General features: G+C 49.4%; 1 protein-coding gene across 8 annotated transcripts in view; it reads right to left on the minus strand.

Moving 5' to 3' along the window:
• Positions 1-20,816, minus strand: part of sbf1 (SET binding factor 1) — a 41,399-nt gene extending 20,583 nt beyond the window's left edge. For 3 of the 8 annotated variants that reach the window (XM_081723551.1, XM_035527741.2, XM_035527738.2), the window contains exons 1-11: positions 20,643-20,815; positions 10,781-10,866; positions 10,469-10,606; positions 10,040-10,165; positions 9,828-9,938; positions 9,209-9,262; positions 6,746-6,775; positions 5,165-5,270; positions 3,664-3,796; positions 3,392-3,500; positions 2,245-2,358 (exon numbers count right to left, since the gene is read on the minus strand). In XM_081723551.1, coding sequence (XP_081579677.1) covers positions 2,245-2,358; positions 3,392-3,500; positions 3,664-3,796; positions 5,165-5,270; positions 6,746-6,775; positions 9,209-9,262; positions 9,828-9,938; positions 10,040-10,165; positions 10,469-10,606; positions 10,781-10,866; positions 20,643-20,697 — 1,062 coding nt within the window. In that variant the 5' untranslated portion in view covers positions 20,698-20,815. Of the gene's footprint in view, positions 1-2,244; positions 2,359-3,391; positions 3,501-3,663; positions 3,797-5,164; positions 5,271-6,745; positions 6,776-9,208; positions 9,263-9,827; positions 9,939-10,039; positions 10,166-10,468; positions 10,607-10,780; positions 10,867-20,642 lie in introns of all 8 variants that reach the window. The other 5 variants (XM_081723552.1, XM_027018592.3, XR_014126099.1 and 2 more) reach the window with 4 other exon arrangements.
• Positions 20,817-22,350: the final 1,534 nt, after the last annotated feature.

Consider the following 22,350-nt stretch of genomic DNA (forward strand, 5'->3'; position numbering starts at 1 on the left):
CTAAACACAGGGTTAAAGTCAGACAGGGACGCTTCCAAGATTCTCTCCTGGGGGGGGGGGGGGGGGGTGTCTCAGTGACAGCAGGGATCATTTCTGTGTGGTATGACAGGAAATAGTGAGGGGTATCAGTTACATTAGGGGTCACCCTGTCGTTTGACGGATGATTACAGGATTCAAAAGTTACTATAAAGTCTTTGTTGCGTAATTGGACAGAGCTGAACTGAAGTCTCTACACCTCAGGTCAGTTACCCCTTCCACACATGACTAAGACACAGACAGACTTACAGGGCCGTGTGGAAACAAGATAACAGATTTTCTATGCAAGCAACATTCCAGGACAGGACCTACTAAGATTTCCAGAAAGTTCTTTGTGGGTGCAAATGTGAACAATGCTGAAAAACAGACAAGAAACTGATGAAGACAGCAACATGTCTGACATCATGGAGGAGAAAGAGAGTCGTGCTTAAAGTCAGCTGCTTCGCAAAATGCAGAGCACTGGACTGGAAAATGAGCTTCCCTGCAAGTGTCCCCAGAGAGCAGCCCCAGTGTAACGACTGTCGCAAGAGAGACACAGTACAAAATGACACAAAACACACACGCGCGCAGGTCCTTAGGACTGATATGGTAGTTCATGAAAGTTTGATCAATCAAGGTCACCACACAGTGGTCACGAGTTCTGTCCGCAGCACTGTTTACAGCACTTAACAAAAAGCACATAAAGGCAAACCACTCCCCTTCAACGAGCTTAAAGTTTATTTAACCGCCAGAAAACAAAAGACTACTAATACGCAATGGAAAAGTCCATTCACATAAGCAGCCTCCAAAATGTCCAAATGAAGCACAAATGTCAGTTTGGACCATGAGTAATTCTATATCACAACATCTAAACCTTGCAGACCTACCATGAGTGCAGTGCCAAGGTAAACAACGCTCTTTGGTAGTGTCGAGGCCTACAGAGAGGAACCACTTCCCTCAGCTAATGTTGGGAGCTTGTCTGTCACTGCAGACCTGCAGTCTGGACAAGTTCATGACCCAAGCAGAAATACGCATGGCTTGTGTTTGCACCGAGTTCATAATTAGCAGTTCTGGTCATTCCTGTGGTCCACTGTGAACTTCCAGTCAGTCTTGGTCTGGAGCGCCGACACGTGCCCCCAAGCTCTCGTTCATCCTCAAAGCGGGGCCGGTCACCAGAGCACAAACCTGCGGCATGATGAGAGCACGTTCTTAACCGTCGCCTTGTCAAGTGTTTTTATAAATCTGAGACATCACGTTCTTAGCACTCTATTCATCCTTCTAGACGGCTAAATTCAAGCATCTCTTTTGAAAGTTGCCCACAGCACTTGTACTCAGATTATTTAGTCATGACCCTTCCAAAAAAAAAAAAAACCAACAACAAACAAACAAACAAAGGCTTTTTAAAAATGTTCTGGTAAATGGATTTGGCGTGTGCAGGGACACAGGGACTTGGCAGTGAGCTGCGGTCCGGAAGCCTGGATGTGACAGAACTCCATCTACGTGTGCAAGCATTAATCATGCTCAATTCGGCAGCAGACAGGAAATCAACTGTAAATCTACTCTAAAGCAGCAACAGTCAAGATCAGTAGTAAGGTTCCCTCCTCCTTACAGTAAACACTCAAACTAGTAAAGGTTTGAACAAGTGCGGTGCAGCATTCAGCTTCGGTTAACCGCTGCTGGCACCGAGCCCTCAGCATCGACTGTGTAGCGTAATGAATTTGGGATATTCCTCGAGGCGTTCTTCTGAGAAAGTCATGTGGCCCCTCCCTGACACTGTAAAAACAAGCTGCTACTGATGCATGCGGGTACACTGGAAGCCTCGCCAGTATCGTTATTACGGGTGAGCTTCAGCTTATCTCCTCGAAACTCCACTGGGTCCTCCTCCGTGTAATTTGACACCAGCGCAGAGCTCTGAAGACAGGCTGAGGCTCCGCCTCCTCTGACCCAGACCAGGCCTGCTTGCCAGGCTCCTGTGGCCGAGAAGAACAGCCCAGGGCATTGTGGTCGAGTCCCAGTAACGGTTGCATCTTGCACAACTCAAAGCCAAGACCAAGCGGCTGGTCTCTCCTCCGACACGGCCTGACCTTTGATACGGTCTGACCCCTGACACGGTCTCACTTCTGCATAGCATGGATTCCCTAGCCCTTAACAGCAGCAGTGCGCATCTCTCAGTTACATCATTCAGGGAAATCGCCTGCCGGAATGGTGGCGGTTTGAGGGTCCGGTTACCATGGAGAGGGCCGTCTGTGTGTGCTGCAGGAGAGGCTCGGGAAGCGGAGATATGTGGACACACTCGGGGATCGTCACGGTGCCACCATCCAAATCTGCGATGATCACGTCCAACTGTGGCGCACACACACACAAATTAAATTTGCACAAACTGACAACACAGGACTACCATACCGTTACGTTTTAGAGAGTAATTTAAAGCATGTGCGACACCTGTGTTCTATATACAACATATACAACATGCTCTAGTAAGCAAAATCAGTAAGCAAATCCAAATGCCCATTTAAACACCAGACCATATTTATTCAGTTTGATTCATGCAGTCAACCTGGTCAGCTGTCCAGACTCGAGAGAGCTGCAGCTCTCTAACCTCTTCATTAGAGCTCACCGTAAAAATCAGACTTGACACCAACCCAAGGCCCATGGTAAAAATGATAACATCTGCAATTTGAACCTGAAGCACATGACTAAGCACATTGTGTTTCCTTGTTAATGTGTTGTGACTCACCCTTTCAGATTAGTTACACACACCTATCTGGTGTTTTACTTCAAATATCGTTCATTTATTTTTTATTTAGACTCAATTTAGACTTCACAGATGCTGCCAGGCGTCAGACACACCTCGTTATCAGTGGCCCCAAAGCCATTGACTGAACTTTTATTTTGACATGACAAAAGTATCTGATGACTCCCACCTCCTGGCAGAGTGCCAAACTGGTCAGGGCCATCTGAGCCATCGCTAAACCGCTACGGGAAAGCTGTGGTGACCTTTGACCTGCTGCGGTAAACCCATCACTTTTACAGTAATGTAAATTGTGGTATATTGTAGGGTTGGACATGTGTGTCGATTGTAATACTGGCTTTCACCGTGCACACGCACACCAATGAGGACTTTCCCTCTGCTCTCAACACGCTGCCTCTTAACGTCGCGACAGAGGAAGGGCACGTCTAACGGAAATGCGCATCATTTATCAAACGCACGCACCTTTGTAACCCAGGACTATCCAAGCCCTGATCAACATGCTAATATTACACTGCAAATCTCAATACAGTTACAAAGGTGCTGCTCTGCTTGGGCTCTAAACTACAGCTGAGCCCAGCACTGATCCGTAGGTCAACGGGAGGTGGAGGAGGAGCATTTTCCCACCAGTTCCTGTGTCTCTGAGCGGAAGGAGGAGTTGACTCCGATGATGAAGGGCGTCGGGGTGCTGAGGACCTCCAGCAGCTTCCCGGGAAGGATGGGCACATAGGTGAAACTGAGACACACACACACACACACACACACACACGACTCCTTCATACACACTCGTATACACATGCATGTCTGACAAATATAATCCTATAAGAGACCCCCTTTGCCCCACTGCTGAGCACACCCAACACCTCCACCCACCTCCGCCACGCCCCACCCACCCCCACCTGTATTTGAGAGGGAACATGATGGCCAGCAAGGCGCGACAGGCGTCGGTGAGCCGCTGGTAGCTTCTGGACAGGAAGAGGATCTTGTGTTCGGTCAGGGCGGCACAGAACAGACACAGAACATTTACAATACCTGAAGAGAGAGGAGGAGAGTGGATGAATCTGTGATGCATCACCATCCTACAGCGCTCGATAGAGTCCAAGTTTGTACGAGTTTGAATTACGGTCATTATGATACTGAAATTTCCAAATTACTTTTTAAAAGTATGGATAATTTGATACCATTTGTGATATGGTGGGTGAATTTATATGTTCTAATAAAAGTGGAATTGATATTTTAGCCTTCTGAAGCCCAACATAAGCAAACAACATAACCTCCCCAGCCTGGCACACAACCCGTTTCTAGTTAGCAGCAGTTTCACACATATCCACCTTGCCTACAGCGTTAGACATATATGGCTGTCCTGTGTTATGCAAAGACAACGTGTGTCAGAATCTGGTTACTTAGGAACAAGTGTAAACAATTAAGGCAAAAAGAAGGCTTGCAGCCTAACTGAACAAACACGGTCGGAGAAAGCAAATAATTACATTTCACACAGCCATAAACCAGCAGAGATCAGTATTCATCAGTCTTTATTAAAACATGCAATCCAAGCAGCACAGTTAAACAGCTTCTATATAGAAACACAGGCCTCCCTGACTAATGAGAACTGAAGAACTCCCTAGGACACATTTAACAACGTCTTATGCAACTCTTCCTAGCATTACACTATATCATGGTGTTCTCGATTAAAAAAAGAAAAAAAGAAAAAGAAATTTAAATAAATACATGTCAGTCTTGAAGGCCAAACCAGGGAAGAGCGATTATAATGCCACAATTTAAACAAGGAATCCTAAAAGCAAAGTAAAATTTATTTACTGGGAAATTCATGTGTCATGCTGCTTTGGTCTTTCCTTTATTCACAGTATGAGTCACAGCTCATTTCAGTTAGGTTAAAGGCTTACGTGCTCGCTCATCTACCACCAACGAGTCACTCCTTTTTTTTTTAACCGCTGCCCACGCCACACCATCGCGTAGCATGTCGCCTTCAAGGGGGAACAGTAACTGCCTCTGTGCATGTGTGCAGCCATAGCAGACGCTCACCTTCACGATCGTACCAGCGTCTCTTAACGTAGTAACGAGGAATCCTACAATCTGTGAAGCTCATGAGAATATGATCCGTTTCACGATCTGGGCCTGAGTACCACGAATACCACCAGTGGGAGTCTCGCTTGACTGGGGGGCCTAGACTTAAACCTGGCCTGTAAATCTGGCCTGTAATGGGAGACTCATCGACTACTGCAATTCTATAATAATAACAAAGGCAGCACCAAAATCAGAGATAACCATGTTTGGAAGAAGGCGTCTTATTGGCTGCTTGATGCAGATTGACTTAACCAAATTTGGAACAATCACCGATGGCACTTATTGGCAGGTGGATGCAGGTGTGGATTGGCTTACCGAGCTGCCTGAAGAGCTGGGCCACACTGCAGCCACTCACAGGGAGCGAGTCGTTGACGGGGGTCTGGATGACCTGCCTATCTCCCGCCCCCAGCGTGATGGTCCTCTGAGAACACAGGCATGAATGGAGAGGAGGAGAGACGTCAGTATGGTGTGTGTGTGTGTGAGTGTGAGTGAGTGAGTGAGTGAGTCTAAAAGTGAGAAGCATGCGTAAACACGGTTTAAAAATAGGAAATGAGGTTTAATAGGTGTGTGGGAGCAGAATTGGTGCAGATTAGTGTGCACACAGACTTAAAGGGAGCACACCAAATGAACGGCAGTCAACAGCACCGCCAGATTAGCGGCCTCGCTACGGGACACACCCTGCCCACGGCCTGCCCCCGCTTTACCCAGCACCACTTAAAGCACAAATGCCGCAGCCCGCCGAGTTTCCGTTCTGCCGCTCCCCGCCTGGGGTGGAGAGCAAAGCCATGCAAGACCAATCCGTTACTGGAATTCAGACAAACGTGGATCACTCAAAAGGCCTTCCTAAAAGGACGAGACTTTTTGAAAAATACAAGCAGGCGTAAGTGTGTTTTCGCTCAAGATCCAGCAAGGGAGAGGATTGGGAAAGTGAAGACGTGAGAACGTCAGTCATTTTTGTTAAACTGTACAAACTGTTGTCAGAACTATGAAGTTGATTACGGTGAGTGAGAAACCGACCACAGCTAACATCAGACACAAGGGTTAGTTTGGGTTAGTAGTTCTGGCAAAACTGTAATCTTAATACAGTCCAGCACACACCAGCACTTTCTGGACAGACAGAACTGCTAGCATCAGCTCACTATAGCAGGTCAAGCGTTTAGTAAAGTACAGCCAGATTAAAAGAAAGGGAAAAATAAAGAAAAACGCGCCTTCAGAGGAAGTGGTGGGTTAGAACAGGAAGTTCTTGGTGTAAATGACAGAATGACACGCGCTACATGCAGCTGCCGAATCCTGGCCCATCAGTGCACAGCACAGGTGTTCCAACACCACACAAACATGGAACAGGAGCAGCACAAACACTTCACCAGCACCCAACTGATCATGTCAAAAGATCAAATGAACCCAAAATGGCAATTTCAAAACATAGTGGGTATTAGTCAACCTGACATGAACTTTCCAGGAGTCAGAAATCAGTTCATATTTTGACATAATCAGTTGTGTGTTGAAAGTCTCATCTCTTTTGCAGGCCTTATGTCCAGATGTCTTAGATCGTCAAACACACACACACACACACACACACACACACACGAGTGTGTCCAACAGACACCGTATTAAAGCGCTGTCACATGCACCTGAAGACATAAGCAAAGAGGCAGTGTGAAGCTGGCCACCATTTCCCATGTTCCCTGTGTCCATCCTTTGATCCAATCAGTGAAAGAATGCTCATTACGTCAACCAAAGAAAAGTGTTAGGTCTGGGGGACTCGTCAGGGATTGGATCAAAAAATGTGGATGTTCTGCGATCTGATTGGCCCTGTGGATGCAGACGGTGCAGCCCAGAGATGGGCAGAAGCACTGCGTGAGAGAGGAAGACTAAAGAGAATCAGGGCAAGCGTACCAAGCTCGTCTCCCTGTCCTCCTGGTCTGGCTAGATTAGCAACACACACACACACACACACACACACAGAAAAACACCACAAGAGAGCACAGGTTAGACACACAATGATTTGGATGAAAAGAGAAAGTAATATGGAAAGAAAAAAAAAAAACAGCAAAAAGCAAACAAAAATGACAATACATGAGAGATATGACATTCAGACGAGACGAAAAGGCTGGGCTTTCTCCATTAATTAATTAAATTACCCATTTATAATGGAATATTCCAAAAAGGACATGGCTGAGTGAATACTGGTGGTTTTGATACGAGATGAGCTTCCAATAAGCCAAATTCACGTGTCTTATATTTGGAAAATAAACAGGAGAAACATTCCCTGACTCCGTGGCCCTGGCGGAAGAACCGGAAAAATGCCCTCCAGGATGCTGTAAATCACAGAGGAGTCTAACTGGATCTACAGACTCAGTATGTCAATAAACATCACTAACTTTCTCACATACTCTTTTCCCTTCTCTCTCTCCCTCTTTCACACACACATGCACACACACACACGAACAAACGTACACACTCTTGTTCTGAACGCTCTCTCTGTAAATGCCAACGTTTACTTTCCTTCTCTCTCCCCCCTAGTTTCTCGCCACCGCCGACCCTGACCGTCCAACCGCGGCCGAGGCAGCTCACTGGACGCGGCGCGAGCCAGCATGCAGCTGAGCATCCTACTCTCCAGTGCCAGCGTCCTGTCCCGTCCGCTGGCCACTAGCGCCAGCGCTGACCAGCGTCAGTGGCCACAGCTCGGCAGGCAGCCGAGCGGAAGGCATTCGGTGAAAGAGGGCAGAGGGGTGGTTTTTGGGTGAAGGGGTCAACCCCTTCAGGGGCGCCAGCTCTTATACCACGGCATGTAACTAGCGGTGATCAACAAAAGCCTCATGATGCTGCACGGCAACCTGACGACGGATCACTTCTAGGAAAATGCATTAATAATTCACCTCTGTGAAACCATCATTTAGGACTGTGTGATGCCAGTGACCAGGAAGCGTAAAAACAATCAAGGCAAAACAGTGTTGATGAACTGGACACAAAGCATGTACTCCCAAAAGTTCCCACATCGGTGTAACATACAACATTCTTGGCACTAAAACCTGAGTTTGGAAATGTTTTGGCTAGAACAGGGCTGGGGTCTGTTAGGTGGGTTGTACAGCTGTATTTGTGTGTTTGCTCAGATGAAGAATGTCTTCTGTGCGAAGCATCTTGTTGCTTTGGAAACCTTGTGAATTACACTGGAGGTTTTACTATATACAGCCTATATACACCGATCAGCAATAACATTACGACCACATGCCTAATATTGTGCAAGTCCCCATCATGTCGCCAAAACAGCTCTGACCTGTCGAGGCCTGGACTCCACAAGACCTATGAAGGTGTCCTCTGGTATCTGGCACAGATGTTAGCAGCAGATGCTTTAAGTCCTACAAGATGCATATATAGATCGGACTTGTTTTTCCAGCACATCCCACAGATTCTCGATCAGATTGAGATCTTGGGAATGTGGAGGCCAAGGCAACATCTTGAACTCATGGTCGTGTTCCTTAAACCACTCGAACAATTTTTGCAGTGTGGCGGGTGCATTGTCATTAGGGAACACTGTTGTCATGAGGGGGTGAGCATGGTGTACACCAACTTTAAGCAGGCTTGCATATCAAAGCAATGTCCACATGATGTTCTGACACCTTTCCATCATAGCCTTGGGCGCACGTGAGCCAGAAGGCCCCACAAGATCTGCCGTGCTGGAGATGCTCTGACCAGTCGTCTGCCGCTCACCATTCGGCCCTCGTCATATCGGATCCTTACACTTGTCCATCTTCCCCTCCATTCCTGCTTCCATCTTCACTGACCGTTCCCTTGCTGCCTGATATGTCCCGCCCCTTTAAAAGTGCCACTGCGACTAGACAATCAGTGTCTTTCTTCACACGCCAGTGCTTTTAATGTTGTGGCCGATCGTTAGCCGTTACTGAGACTTGTTTGCGGCTTGTTTAAACACCATCTGCCACTTTGCCTGTCCATATGTTCACCACTAGTGTCAGCCTGGCCAAGACTTTAATGATGCCACTGTGAGCCCCTGTGTGCGGGTGTATGCGTGTACCGGAAAAACAGCGCACAAGAGCGGATTGTGCGTTTTTGTGTGGTGAGCGCAATCTCGTATGAGCGCTGAAAGCATATTCAACAGAAATATCAATAACAAAATGAGCAATTCCATTATAATGAGAAATTTGAAAGTGATTGATCATTGATTGGGTTGGTTGGTTGGTTGATTTAGGCAAAGTAAACAGTGAATAAATGCAAACAAGTTGCAAACTGCAGCAAAATAAAATAAAACTATAAGTGCTCTTTGTTAAAGTGTAATGTTTCTGATCGACAGGCAGAACTGTGAGCTGATTGGTTGAAGCTGTGGAAGAAGGTAACCGTTACCTGGAAACAACCCAGAAGCCAGTCAGATAAACTACAGACTGGGGGATCATTTATCTGTAACACACAGGAGTAGGATTTAAACTTCAAACAGGAAGAGGGGAATAATTTATGTGCAACACAGTGAAGAACTAATCTGATCTTTTTTATGCCAATCTATGAAGACACCAGAAAAGAAACCCATATTAGTGACACTGAAATGAAAATTAAATCCTACGAGCGAAGCAAAATCACTTAGAGCTACAAGGGGACAGTGGAATAATGGCTGCTTTAAATTATCCCCTCTTCATCTGAGGAATTAATCCAACATTTAAAAACCTGGGCTTTCAATCTGTGCTCACAAGCCTACATGCACACAAGCCCAGCCACAGCTGGACAAACACAGCCACATCAGTAATACGCCTCCATGCGCACACATGCACACTCATGCACACACAGACCGAAACATGTTGAGCAGAAGGACACAGTCTGCGTTTCTTCTTCAGCAGAGCGATGAACACCACGTTGTCTCTCCTGTTCACCCCACTGCCGGAGCCTAAACACACCCACTAGGACGACGGGCTAGCGGCCTACAAGCATGGCACACACCATGCGCGTGCATGCAGGTGTACGTGCATCTCACCTGAGATCCTCCAGCGATAGGAATGATGCAAGTCAGGAGGTTCCCGATCACCGTTTCCAGGGGAACAATAAGGCTGTCCACGTGCACAGTGTAGATGAGGGCCAGGCAGTTCTGCACACAGCACGCGGCAGGGCTCTTAGAGGGCGGAGCTTAACAACACACTCAGCCCCACCTCAGAGAACGTGTGTGTGTGTGTGTGTGTGTGTGCTCACCCTGAACACCTCGGTGTGGTCCAGGCGGGACACCAGTACCAAGCTCTTGGGGCCGTAAAGCTGGGCTGGAGTCTGCAGGAGCTCTGGGGTCTCATCTTCATCTGCCTCACTGGGCTCCTTCTGCAACTACACACACACACACACACACACACACACACACGATAAATACCACGCATGTACACCAAAGATACACACACACACGATAAATACCACGCATGCACACCAAAGAAACACACACAGACACACACACACACATATACACACACACAATAAATACCACGCATGCACACCAAAGATACACACACACAATAAATACCACGCATGCACACCAAAGACACACACACACTCACTCAGCATTTTGCACACACAGCCCCGTGACCAGTGAAAACTCTCGACATAAATTAGGCCCCTCCCTCCAGCACCTCGCACCTGAGGGGTCTCCACCGTCTCCCAGAAGGTGAAACAGGCACAGTAATGGCGCTCTGAATTGATGTCGGTGAGAACAGCCACGAAGAAAGAGGGGGGCAGCTCGACAGGAACTAGCTGCCATCCACTCGGCTGACAGAACTAAGACAGCACAGAGAGAGAATGAAGAGTTAGCAAAAATATTTCAATATGTAAATAGTGACAGATCATTTACATGCTTTATGAGGACATGGTACCAGTCAACAGTATTCTAGGTTAAGATGATCCCTGTGTGTGTGTGTGTGTGTGTGTGTGTGTGTGCGCGCGCGTTCTCACCAGTTCAATCCCCTGAGGGAAGGGGTTATCCTCCCAGTCTTTCTCTGGGAATCGCTGTAGAATCCGCCCTTGGCCCTCACTGCTCCCTGTAGAGATGAGGAGGCAGGCAGTCAGACACAGGAGAGCAACATGACCAGCTCAGGCCCCGCCCCCAGCTCTGCCCCCTAGACCCACCACGCCCACAAGGGGCGATGACTCCTCCAGGGTAAGCAAGGTGACCACAACCCGGTCGGGCTGAGCTAGCATGAGTTAACGTAGTTTCCAGCGCAGGGAGGTCAGACAGGTGCAATGGAATTGGCCCTGGCCCCTTCAGTGATGAGCATGAATCACATAACACACAGAAACGGGGCCCTCCCCCAGAAACACACACACACACACACACACACACGCTCAAGGGGATGTTCTTCCAGAAACACCTGACACCTGTTTATGTTTGATGGGCCTGGCTTGTATCACTCAACCAATGAGACCATCATGACCTGGATACGTTATGGAGGACAGAAGAACCCTTTTACTTTGAGAAGCTTAGTGCTCGCTCTCGCTCTCTCTCTCTCTCTCTCTCACACACACACACACACACACACACACACACACACACACACACACACACACACACACACCCACACACCCACACACCCACACACCCACACACACACACACCCACACACCCAGCTGGCCAGGGCGTACAGTAAGAAGCTTACAGTCTGAAAGGCTGGCGTTGTGTGTAGAACAGCAAGGTTCTGTTTGCGGCCCGGGCCAACCCCGGCAGAGGTCACATGACAGTGAGCGAGTGGATCCAGACAGTGGCCCCCCACAGGCCTTCTCGCCGCATGTGTCACTCGCAGCCAAAGTGCGCCGAGCCCCAGCTCGGGCCCCGCCCCTGTAATCCACACACCCGCTGCGCACCCAATCACAGCTCTGCTGCCTCCATGGCAGTTCCATAGAGATGAACAATCCCTAACAAACACAGAAACACAACGGCAGCAACGATCTCTGATCCCGAGGAGGGTGGGCAGAGGGCGGCGTCCGTCTTCACGCACCCCGTGCCGAACGTGCGAGATTCTGCACGTATGCGTCGTTTACGACGGCCGCGGGGGCTGAAGGCAGCGGAGCGCACGTGGCTGCAGGAACACAAGCCACCACGCCCATCACGTCACCCCGAGCGCGTGACGCACCCCACGTTCGCCTGATTCGGACGTGCCGTAAAGCTGCCTCCCTGCTGCATGCTGGGCAGCGGAAGGGGCGTGGCCCTGGAATTCCAGTGAGAGCTCACGTGGGACCAAGCCGACATCCTTCGGTTCAGTTCAGAGCTGGCCCGGTGCCAGCGCCTCTGCTGGAAAACCAGTTCCTGGTTACTCCTGCCAGCTGGCAGCCAGGGCAGCTCATTAACCGGCACGGCTGGCGCCAATCCAGCACAAGGAGCGCCACGCTTTTTGCTCGCTCAGACTTCCCCCGTTTCTAAAAATGAAAACGTTGACAGCATATTGCCAGCTGTGACAGAGTCCTCCTTCAGCAGGGCTGACGTTGCACGGGCAGGTCTGTAACGCGCCACGCCGCAGTTAGCTCACTGCACCCGCTGCATTGCGAGCCACGCAAAGGTCAAAGTCTAAGGTGAAAGGTGAAGGGGGGCGAGCTGCTCTCAGGCTCATAGCCGCACAGCGCCGTTCCACGAGGACTGGTGGTATTTTATCACTGATCCGTTCACAAGCACACCCATCTTTTAGTTTATCAGCGGACAAAAGCTGATGTTGAAACAAACTTCAAAAACTAATTTTCAGCATGAACAGATTTCCTGAACGGCAAGACTATTTCCATCCCACCTTCGACATATCATTGTCCGCTGAGGACCCACACCATCTTGCCATTCAGGAAATCTCTTTCTCTCTGGAAAAACCAGTCTGATAAGAAATGCAGATTAATTGTTTCCCAGCCTGCCTTGCTACTGTGTGTGCAGAGAAAGTCCCTCAGTGCAAATGCGGGATGTGTGGGAATAACGGTAATCCAGTGCCATGTCCGTTATCCCCAGCCAAAATTTACGGCACGGACCATGCCAAAAGTGGGAACTGGACGATGACTGCCTGGATTTCTCCACGGTGTGTAGGTTGTCTGGCATGACTCCCGCATGTGCAGCCGGGCTGGAGGGGGATGTTTGGGGGGATGTTGGGGGGCTGTGCTGCCTAGCAGCGGGGAATTTCATGTCCTCTCCCTGCATCGCTCGCCCTCCCAGTGAGGTGGAAATCAGACATGATGACCAGGGCTTTCTGTGGTGTGGGGAAGGTTATGGTTCCTGGTTCCTGCGATGTGACCGGAACATGCCAAGTCCAGTCAGCCCCAGCTGACCTGAAATCCCCTTTGCTTCTTTCCTTTCCATTTGTATCTGTTGGATTCTCTCCCTCTCCCTCCCCCTCTCTCTCCAAAATAGAAGGTTTCTCCCCCCCCCCACCCCCACCGAGTTGTCCAACAGGCCCTACACGCTCTCAGAAGGTGTGAAGCCTAAAAAGCTACTGAACCTGCACGTGGATCAAACTCACTCTTGCATGCACTCTCACACCCACGTGCATGCACATGCATGCGAACACAGAGACACACACACACACAGGCAAGAATAAACCACAGCCTTAAATGCGAGTGCAACAGAGAGGGTTAGACAAGTATTGTGGAAAAAAATCTTAAAATGTGTTTGACATCTTTTCGGGATACTGCAAGAATTAAAAACAAAAACAAAACAACTCAAACAGGTTATAGGCTGGTAATTTGGAGAGAGGTCTGCAATTCTGGAACATCCTATCGGCCTACTTAACCTCATCAGCCTACAGAGAGCACGATGTCCTTCCCTCTGTAGTCTCTAAAGATCTACAACAAAATTCACTGCAATTTGGCCATAGAAACATGAAATATGAAGTATCATTCAAACCGAATAGATAAAAAAACATTAGGTGCAAACTGAAAGTAAAAGGTAACCAAAGAAGGTATTTTTATATTTCGCCAATTCATGATATCTTCCTTCAGATCAGCCCGTGTGCAGAATCGTGGGTGGATTAACTCACATGACCCATTTTTAGGTATTTGGGGGAAAGAAAAAAAAAAAGTTTATCAGGAGTTTCTCCAACACATTCCTGGGAAAGAAAAAAAGATCGACACCCACAAGCATCCTTCACTGTTTCTGCAATGACATGTAGTGAGCATGTATGCACATGCACACAGCAAGTTGAATAAGACCACTGTATGTAGCTTAGCTTTACGGGTAAGCCAAGCGCACTGAAGGGCGCACGCTGGCACAGGCCAGACCTGGCACCGTGGGCATTGGATATGCCGGCGGGTGATCGGCACCGTGGCAGGCGCGAAGCCTCGACTAGTCAACGCCTGAGCCGAAGAATCAGAACTGCCTAGTGCTGGAACGCGCTGAAACTTGGAAGTGGTCCCCAGCACGTGTGAGTCGCCAGCACACACACGGCCTACCTCCGAACTGAGGTAGGCCGTGTGTGTGCTGGCGACTCACATGCGCTGGGGACTTCTGAGAACTTCCCCACACAGAGATCTGAAAGCAGGGTCACGGGACAGCTGCACCATGCCAGCTCATTCTGGAGCAGGTGAAGTGAAACTATGCTCAGCCGCCATGGCAGGGCGGAGTCATAAGGTCCCTCGGGGTAACCAAGCCATGAGGAAGCAAACACAAAAGATCGAGAAGGCTGGCGTTAGGACTACGTGGGCTGAGAGGTGGCGCTAGCGGGTCACAGAAAAAGATGCGTTCCTCTCACGCTTCCTAGTCCACCAGGTTAGGCAACGTTAGCTGCTAGATTGGAGACTGAGCGTTACACCAAGACTCGCCGGCCAAAAGCCGCCCAGCAAACTGGCCCACCGCATGCTCGATGCGCTCGCACTGGGCGAAACTCGCCAGCTCCCAGCGGGCATCCTGACTGGCTGCACGCGATGCAGGTTGTTGCGGTTGTGACAATTTAAACGATCAGATAGCGGTTGCATCCTGATGGCACAATCTAAAAGGGCACACACGCAACAGCCACTTCCTGAAGCACAGGAGTGTGGTAGGGGTCAGCTACAGCCCCTCGGTTATGTAACGCAGCTGCGCAGATTGAACGGCCAGCCAGCACACTCCGAGCCTTGGGCTCAGGGGAGACTTCACACAGCTGCGTCGGAGCGCTTGCATCTCAGCTACAGCAAGAGCACAAACCTACATCCCGAATACCACATGCTGAAGTCATTAGTGGTATCCAGAGACGGTACCGACGTTAAGGTGGTTCTGAAATATTTCTCTCCATCCAAGCCATAAGCACGACGGGCAATACCAAATAGCATGGTGTGTTCCAGGGGCGTATGTAGAAACCTGCATTTCAACAATTTAACTTTGTTTAAGTTTGTTTATTAACAAATAATCTTAATATTAATCTATTAATAATCCTGACTGTCCTTTTAAGAGCTTGGCGCAGGTTTGGACCGGAGTTGAAGCTCAGAAAGGACGATAAGGAAATTGGTCTTGGCTTGATGTCCAAACTACACAGATCGGCGCGGCGCCATGGAGCAGGGCATAACGTCCCGACACTCCGCATGACCAACACAGCCTCGCGGTCATGAGGAGTGCGTACTCGCAGGCGTGGCGCCTGAACACAGTGCACACCAACACCACTAAGAGCTCCAGACCCTGAAGTTCAAACTCAGACAAGAAGCATCATGTCCAGCTTCTAATCTGCCAAAACTGCCCAACGGTGAGAACAGGGACGCGCGTGACTTGTGTAGGAGACACACAGAGTGTGAGAAAACGTGCCAGTCATATACACCGAGAAAAAGAGAGAGAGGAGGAAAAAGGAGAGAGAGGGAAGCATGCCGACATAAACTACACAGCACTCTCGGTGGTTAAAAGCAGAGCAGGGTCCACTGGAGGAAGCCAGGCTGGGCCGAGAAGCGCCAAGCTCCGCCCCCGACAGAGGCGCAGGAACAGAAGCGTGGCAGAAACCCACGGAGAAGAAATTTGCTGTTGCTCAGGTTACCATGAGTGACATTTTCTTTACGCAAAAAAAAAAAAAAAAAAAAAAATCCCACTCTTCAATGAGCTCACATCCTTCCTGCACACACCACATGCACACAGTTTAAGGCTGCCACAACCCCACCCCCAGCTTCTCATGGAGCTGCACGGAGCCCTTCGGAGCAGAGGCAGAGGAGAGCGCACGGCTGTGTACGCACGAGGCTCCGCTGGGGCGCTAACGCGGCCCAGCTTTGTCTCGTTAACGCCACACTCTTTAACGCTGTTCTCAGAGATGATTTTTCTCTCAGCTGCACTTTTACACTACGCTAAGCAGAGCCCCTCACTGTGATTCCTGAGCCCTGTCGTCTAGTGTGTTAAGGCAAATGTTGTTGTTGTTGTTATTGTTATTGTAGGACCTGCTTCTAGTTATCAATTCAGAACAGTCTACTATAACACCAAGTGGGTCTAGTTGCTTCCCATTTCAAATTTAAACCACAATTATGTGACCATAACTTTAAAATTAGCTGTGTGTACACACACACACACTAAAGCACATATCACTGGACAAACTCCTACATGCACTTGCACAACCAAACGAGAAAAAGTGAGGTCAACAACTACAATGTAACCTTTAATCGTGCCAACAGTCAAATATTTACGACCTACTTTCAAAGAATATGAAATGATTCATAACGGATAAGAATTCCGCATAATCAAAAAAAGTGAACGTGCGCCGCTTTACCCAACTTTGAGTTCTGGACCGTTCCACTTCCGACAGCTGTCTGGTCCCATCTCACGTCGAACCCCATGGAGGGAACGGCGTGATGGGACTGAGGGATGAGGCTGATCCCTGAGCACCGAGACCGGACGGGACACCAAGCAGAACGCACCAGATCGCCAGCAGCCCGCGGCGAGAAGCTCGTCTGAGGAAGCAGACCGGCAGCAGAGATGCAATAACCAGCCCTTCAGTAGGAGGGGCTCCCGTAGCCCGACGGCGCATCCCTCATTTGCCCTACACAGCACACCCACTCAGCGCCCACGCAGTCTCGCGATTGCAGCCGCTCGGTTTTCTCCGGAAAAAGAGCAAAAATTATTCCCACCAGTCTGACCATCTCTCCAGCTCATGTGACCACTAAAGGCACAGCATGTTAACAACTAATGGCTCTTTACACCCCGTGGTGCTGGCGTGGACTTTATGGCCCTGGACGTAAGTTGTCACGGTGTACGTGTGGTGATCTATAGCGTGGTTCACAGGGAACTTGTTGGTTAACATGAAACTATTAATGAAAATCACAACAGACTACTTTAGAAGAGCAAAAAGAAAACAGAAAGCTTTTCAGAATGCAGGCCTCAGAAGCCAGGGTCTGGCCTAGCTTCGCTTGGCCTCTGGAGATCCAGCCATCCACCCACCCACAGCAGTGCCAGGTCAGCCAGTGGTTAACATCTCAGATCTGACCTTCTCCATTGTCAACCAGAGCAGTCACACACAAACCCGAGCTGGCCGCACAACCCTACATGACTTCTCCCAGCCCTTTAAAACTATTTTTGTAAGACCAAATGCTTAATTGCCCCTGAGGGACAAACAAAGTCAATACAATTCAATTTCAGAACAAGCCAGTTCAATACAGTTGAAGCTTAGACTGACACCGAGACGGTGTGGGCAGTTATTATAGTTCCTTAGCCATGGTTTCCATAAACCCGTGGTGAGAAAAGGCCTGCCCCAGCGTCTGCCCCGAGGGCGAGGGGTGGTAGGGGGCGGCACATTCTCTGAATTCCAGGGAAGACCACGAAAGCTTTGCAGCAGAGAGCAGTGCACTCCCTGGAGTTTGACCTAACCACCTCCGAGTCTTCCCAGAGCCTGCCAAATGACTCCACAGACCCAGCATACACACACCAGCCAGTGCACCACGCATGTTGAAGAATGTGCTGAATGATGACATGCTTAACCCAGGTGAGCGCCCGAGAGCAGACATGAAACACAGACCGGTGGTACAGAAGGCAGCTACACTCACGCACACTAGTTGCACTCCGTGACCTGTCCTGAACGAAGACTACGACCGCCTGTGCTTGAACAACACTGTGTCGTGCATGGGCTCACTCTGTCTGTGCCGCCAAGCATGCACGCATACATGTGTGCGTGTGTCAGATGGAGTGCAGGCTGCAGTGGCCTGTCACATGAATGGGCCGCATTCATCCAGCAGACAACGTCCTCAGACAGTCGTGTCCAGGCGGTAAGGGGTCAGGCAAGAGCAGAGCTCCGGATCCAGCAGGCAGTCGGCCTCGGACGGCCTTTCCACAGCCCTGCGGGAGAGCCAAAGACCAAAGTGCCATGGCAACGCAGCCTTAATCATGCCAAGCAGCCCCTTCCCTTAGCCACTGTTCATCTTTCTGAAAGAAAAGCTGAGTTGGGGGGGGGTTTGCGATGCTGCATGAAAGGAGTCTGGCTTCTGGCTCCTGATTGGGCATTGAGGCTTTCACCAGCATGAATAAGTGGCACGGCCAAGCAGATCTGAAGTGCTGTGGCTTGCGTGTATTTTAGTGCAACTTATTTGGGGTATCAAATTGCTTAGAGCAAGGCATTCAAACCAAATACAGGACTGCAGATGGAATTTGTAGGCTGACACTGACCCATAAAAAGCACCACGTGTGTTTTAGAATGAAACACTAATGTTATTTTTAATGCCGCATGGTTTCCAAAGAGGTGCAAGACTGACGGGGAGAAACCAGGGTGCGGCCCCGGAGCGGACGAGCTCCGGAAAAAGGGACACCTGGAAGAAGGATCACTCCCACCCCTTTGTTCAGCTGGAGCACCTCCACCAGAGGAGGGAGGGTCAGGGTGTGGCAAGTAAGGGCAGTTGTGTTTAACCACCAAGAGCCCAGAGCATTTTTACTCAGTGGGACCACTGTGATGCAGGGTCTCGTTCATCGTTACTCCCTTACCTGCAGCCCATTCCCCGTTTCCTGCCTGGACGTGGACGACACCTCAGTCGGAGGGTCCTGCTCGTTGCCTGTTGTTCTTGATCCTGGCATGGAGAACGCCTGTCCAAAACAGCATTCCACAGTTGCACAAAAACCGACTCCACCACGAGTAAGCCTTACTGTCACCATCACGCTGCCATTTCGGCTCCCATGGAGCCATTATGGTGGTTCTAGCGTGGGGTGGAGGATTAGCAACCTGACGTTGTGTTCCGGACACCATATGCCGGCCTGGCTCTGAGACCTGGGCTCTGGATCAGCTGGGCGGCAGGTCGGGACTGTTTATGTCAGCCCCAGTCGCAGGCCCATAGACAGACACTTTGGAGAAGTATAGCGCCTCAGACAGACAGCACTTGCAGTAAAGTGGGTTGGTACTGAAACATCTCTGACCATCAAGCACACAGCTCTACCCAGAAAAACAAAAAAAAAACCAAACATGTTTCTCTGTGACAAGACCAGTGAACAGATCTAGCCACACCTCTGCACCTGTACTACCACACCCACTCCGCAAAGCCCTCTCTGAGGTCAGTGTGCTCAACTACATGATGACGTCAGAGCACCCAGCCTCATGGCTTAGGAGTCACCCCCGAAACAGACTGATTTGAAAAGATACTGCTCATCGCATGAGTCAAACAACAGGTCCTGTGCAAGGTGCTAAACCCTGATGCAGAGTCCTGTTATGCAGGTTGAAACAGGGCATTTACGCCAACTATTACAACACTGGTATATTTAAAAAAATAAAATAAAATCACATTTATAAAGCATATGATTCTTCCCTCATTAATCTACTTTGCATAGTGAAAAATAACACGCTGCACCACAACTTCCATTCTTAGAATATTCACTCTCCTAAATAAAAGAGAAGTGAAATTGGGATTGTTACTGTCCAGCCTAAACATTTTCTAACCAGACGATGATGCGTCTGTGAAAACAAGGTAGCAGGGCAGAACCAGACAAGGAAGATGTAGAACATCGCAGCCACTTGCAGCGGCTGAATACGACCACACAAACTGACTCATAATTTACCAAAAAAACATATGCATGTATACATATGTACCATCTCCAAACAATGCATTTAAAGACAACTCTTGTTACTGCCGTTGGGGACTTGCAATGCATTTTTATGTGCTTCAGTAAGAAAATAAGGGCGCAAGCTCTTTGGAAATAAATAAGAATGGCGAAAGTTGGTGACCTGATTCCAGCAACAAGCCTTCCTCGGTAGAGGATTTGTTAATAGTGCGTATTTAACAGGACACTGTCCCGCATGGCCGAATCTCCAGCTCGGGTCGTCTTGGGTTGAAGTTCGCAAGGTTGGGCACTAAAGCGATTACGCAGCACGAAGCTCCGGCGAGCGATACACGAGCCATACGCGACTGTTTCATTAACAGTACCCCCCCCCCCCCTCCGGAACATCGTCTACAGGACGCCACTTCAGCAAAATCGTCATCATTATCATCACCTGGGCACACTCTGGCAGCCGGCGGCGAGCCTGTAGTCAACATGCGGCCGTTGTCGTCCACTTCAGGGCGCAAGTTGGGCTGGTAAAGCCTTATTAGGTTGGCCAGGACACGCACAATTGCACAGATCTGTCCGCCGTCTTTCATTTCTCTTTCCGCAGCGCCACAAACAAGAAATCATCGCACTTAACTTTAAATCTGCACACGATTTTATGCAATTTGCGACCCGAATTGTGTGTGTAAGGCCTTTGACATCCGCGGTTGGTAGTTCAACGCACAGCCCGCAAAGAGCTCGGCTGTGTAAGAGCAAGCTTTGTCCCGTCTCAGGGCCGTCCCCGCCTCCCTCTCCGTTCGCCGCGGCCCGGGGCAGGACAGGGGCAGATACACGCCAGCTAGCCTGCTAGCGTAGCAAGGGAAGGGGGAGAAGAAGAAAAAAACAATCGTATCTCACCTCTCTTGTCGAGATCGTACCCGACCACTACGAAATAGTCTGCCAGCCTGGCCATCCTCGCTATATGTCGTTGTCGGCTGTCCGTACGCGGTCGATATTCCGCTCACATGCCAACGGCAAGAGAAACAGCAGCATCTCTCCGGCCGCGGCCAGCCGCCATACTGTCGCTGTGCCGTGCCCTGGCGCGCATGCGCAGTGAATCGCACGGGCGAACGCAACAGCGAGTGCCGCAGTCGTTCATTAACGTTTTGAGCAAAACGTTTTTGAAAAGAGACGTTAAGCATTGGCATGAGTATGCAAAGGTTGATGCATTGTTCAACGCAATCAAAAATCCGAATAACTGGTGATTTTGGGGACTTGTCGGAACTAGGCTGCGAGCATACGTAGCCGTCTCTATGAAGCAGCTTTGGGTGACATATGTGAAGGGTAACTGAGCTGCCATCTCAGCTGATATGGGGATAACTGGTGATACCCTCCTCTCCAGCGACTGTAAAAGTACAACGTGTTATTTTCGCCCCTGCCGTATAATAATTTAATGGACAACATGCAGGGCTGGGTTGACGACACCACACCAGGGCACACACCATGTTTAATGCACGAACATTACTGTCACGAGTCCGTTTTGTTGACGCCTTCACGGTATGCATCAAAGCATCGGCACGCAGAAGTGTCCCAAACCTGCCTGACAATTCACCAAGCTCACTAAAGATTTTGTAGTAGCTGATCTCACGGTTACATAACACCGCTACGCCCAAAGCGGTGTGTCATCGGCAGAGAGAGAGAGAAAGAAAGTCGTCAGCGTGTGTGTGTGTGTGTGTGTGAGAGAGAGAGAAAGAAAGTCGTGTCAGCGTGTGTGTGTGTGTGAGAGAGAGAGAGAGAGAGAGAGAGAAAGAAAGAAAGAAAGCGTATAGCGATAGCCTTACATAAAAACGTAACGGTCACGCTCTCCCTCCGGATGTCCCTCGAAGCGGAGGCCCGAACGCGTCCTTGCCCGTCAACACAGACACGCCTCTGAAAGAATCCCAACGCTTCCTGTGTGGTGCCCTTTTGACCTGTAGTACTTGTCACACCAGATCCGAAAACATTCCTGAACATTGTTTTATACTATTAGTCTCGTTCGTTGTGCTCAGATGTGCCGATTTTCCCACTAACAGCTCCTTGCCTGTCTTTCTGTTTGAGCAGTGTTGAGCAGGAGCTAAGGGTATGTCTGAGAGTAATATACAGTAATCTAACACTCCATGAACTGGACTGTGTATTCATGTTGTTGTGGTTGATGTGCAAAGGTTGCCGAGGCCATTTGAAAGAAGGGTAGAGAGATAAGGCATGTCCACTTTCATGAAGGCTGCAGAAGAACAGAATCGTGGTGTGTGTTTGTGTGTGTGTGTGTGTGTGTGTGTGTGTGTGTCAGTGATAGGCTAGTCTGTTATCCCTGCTCAACAATACAAAGTGACCAAGTTTCTAAAAATGCCTTGGGAACAAGTGAAGTGCATGCAGCTGTCTGCCTCCTTGTCTAGTTCCTGGTTAGATGCTGTAGACGGGAGACACTGCACCAGCGTGCTGTATCCGTAGCCCCACTCTCAGACGGGAGACACTCCACCAGCGTGCTGTATCCGTAGCCCCACTCTCAGACGGGAGACACTGCACCAGCGTGCTGTATCCGTAGCCCCACTCTCAGACGGGAGACACTCCACCAGCGTGCTGTATCCGT

This window comes from Electrophorus electricus, chromosome 11 (genome assembly GCF_041902795.1).
Source record: "Electrophorus electricus isolate QZ-2024a chromosome 11, ASM4190279v1, whole genome shotgun sequence".
Classification (NCBI taxonomy): Eukaryota; Metazoa; Chordata; class Actinopteri; order Gymnotiformes; family Gymnotidae; genus Electrophorus; species Electrophorus electricus.